The sequence below is a fragment of the Penaeus monodon genome, chromosome 15 (assembly GCF_015228065.2).
Source record: "Penaeus monodon isolate SGIC_2016 chromosome 15, NSTDA_Pmon_1, whole genome shotgun sequence".
NCBI classification, from domain to species: Eukaryota; Metazoa; Arthropoda; class Malacostraca; order Decapoda; family Penaeidae; genus Penaeus; species Penaeus monodon.
The window spans coordinates 1,299,687-1,300,018 of NC_051400.1; the positions used below are offsets into that span (position 1 = coordinate 1,299,687).

Sequence of the window (332 nt, forward strand, 5' to 3'; positions counted from 1 at the left end):
CGAAGGCCTAACCCTAAAAGCACGACGGCGACGCGAACGAGGCCGAGTGTTTACAAGGGCAATGCGGTCCATCAGCACCAGAGAGAAGCTTTTGTCCCTCATTGATGACACGGAATTGATATCGAAGTAAGGATTGGGGATGATGTCCGTCCTGTAGGGGGTTGATGTTGAGGAGAGAGAGAGAGGAAGAGAAGGTTGTTTGTTGTTGTTTTATAATGAATGAGTTTTAAAGATTGGTCTGGAGGGATGTCGTTCTTGTTGGTTTTTTTGTGTGTTTTGTGTTTTTATTTGTATTTTTTTTTTATTAATTTTTTTTTTTTAGTTTTATTTAT

General features: G+C 39.8%; 1 protein-coding gene across 1 annotated transcript in view; it reads left to right on the forward strand.

Moving 5' to 3' along the window:
* Nucleotides 1-61: 61 nt before the first annotated feature.
* The window catches only part of LOC119582086 (mediator of RNA polymerase II transcription subunit 4-like), a 4,569-nt gene continuing 4,298 nt past the window's right edge, over nt 62-332 (forward strand). The window contains exon 1 of the mRNA XM_037930333.1: nt 62-126. Within this exon, the coding sequence (XP_037786261.1) occupies nt 62-126 (65 nt within the window). The remainder of the gene's footprint in view (nt 127-332) is intronic.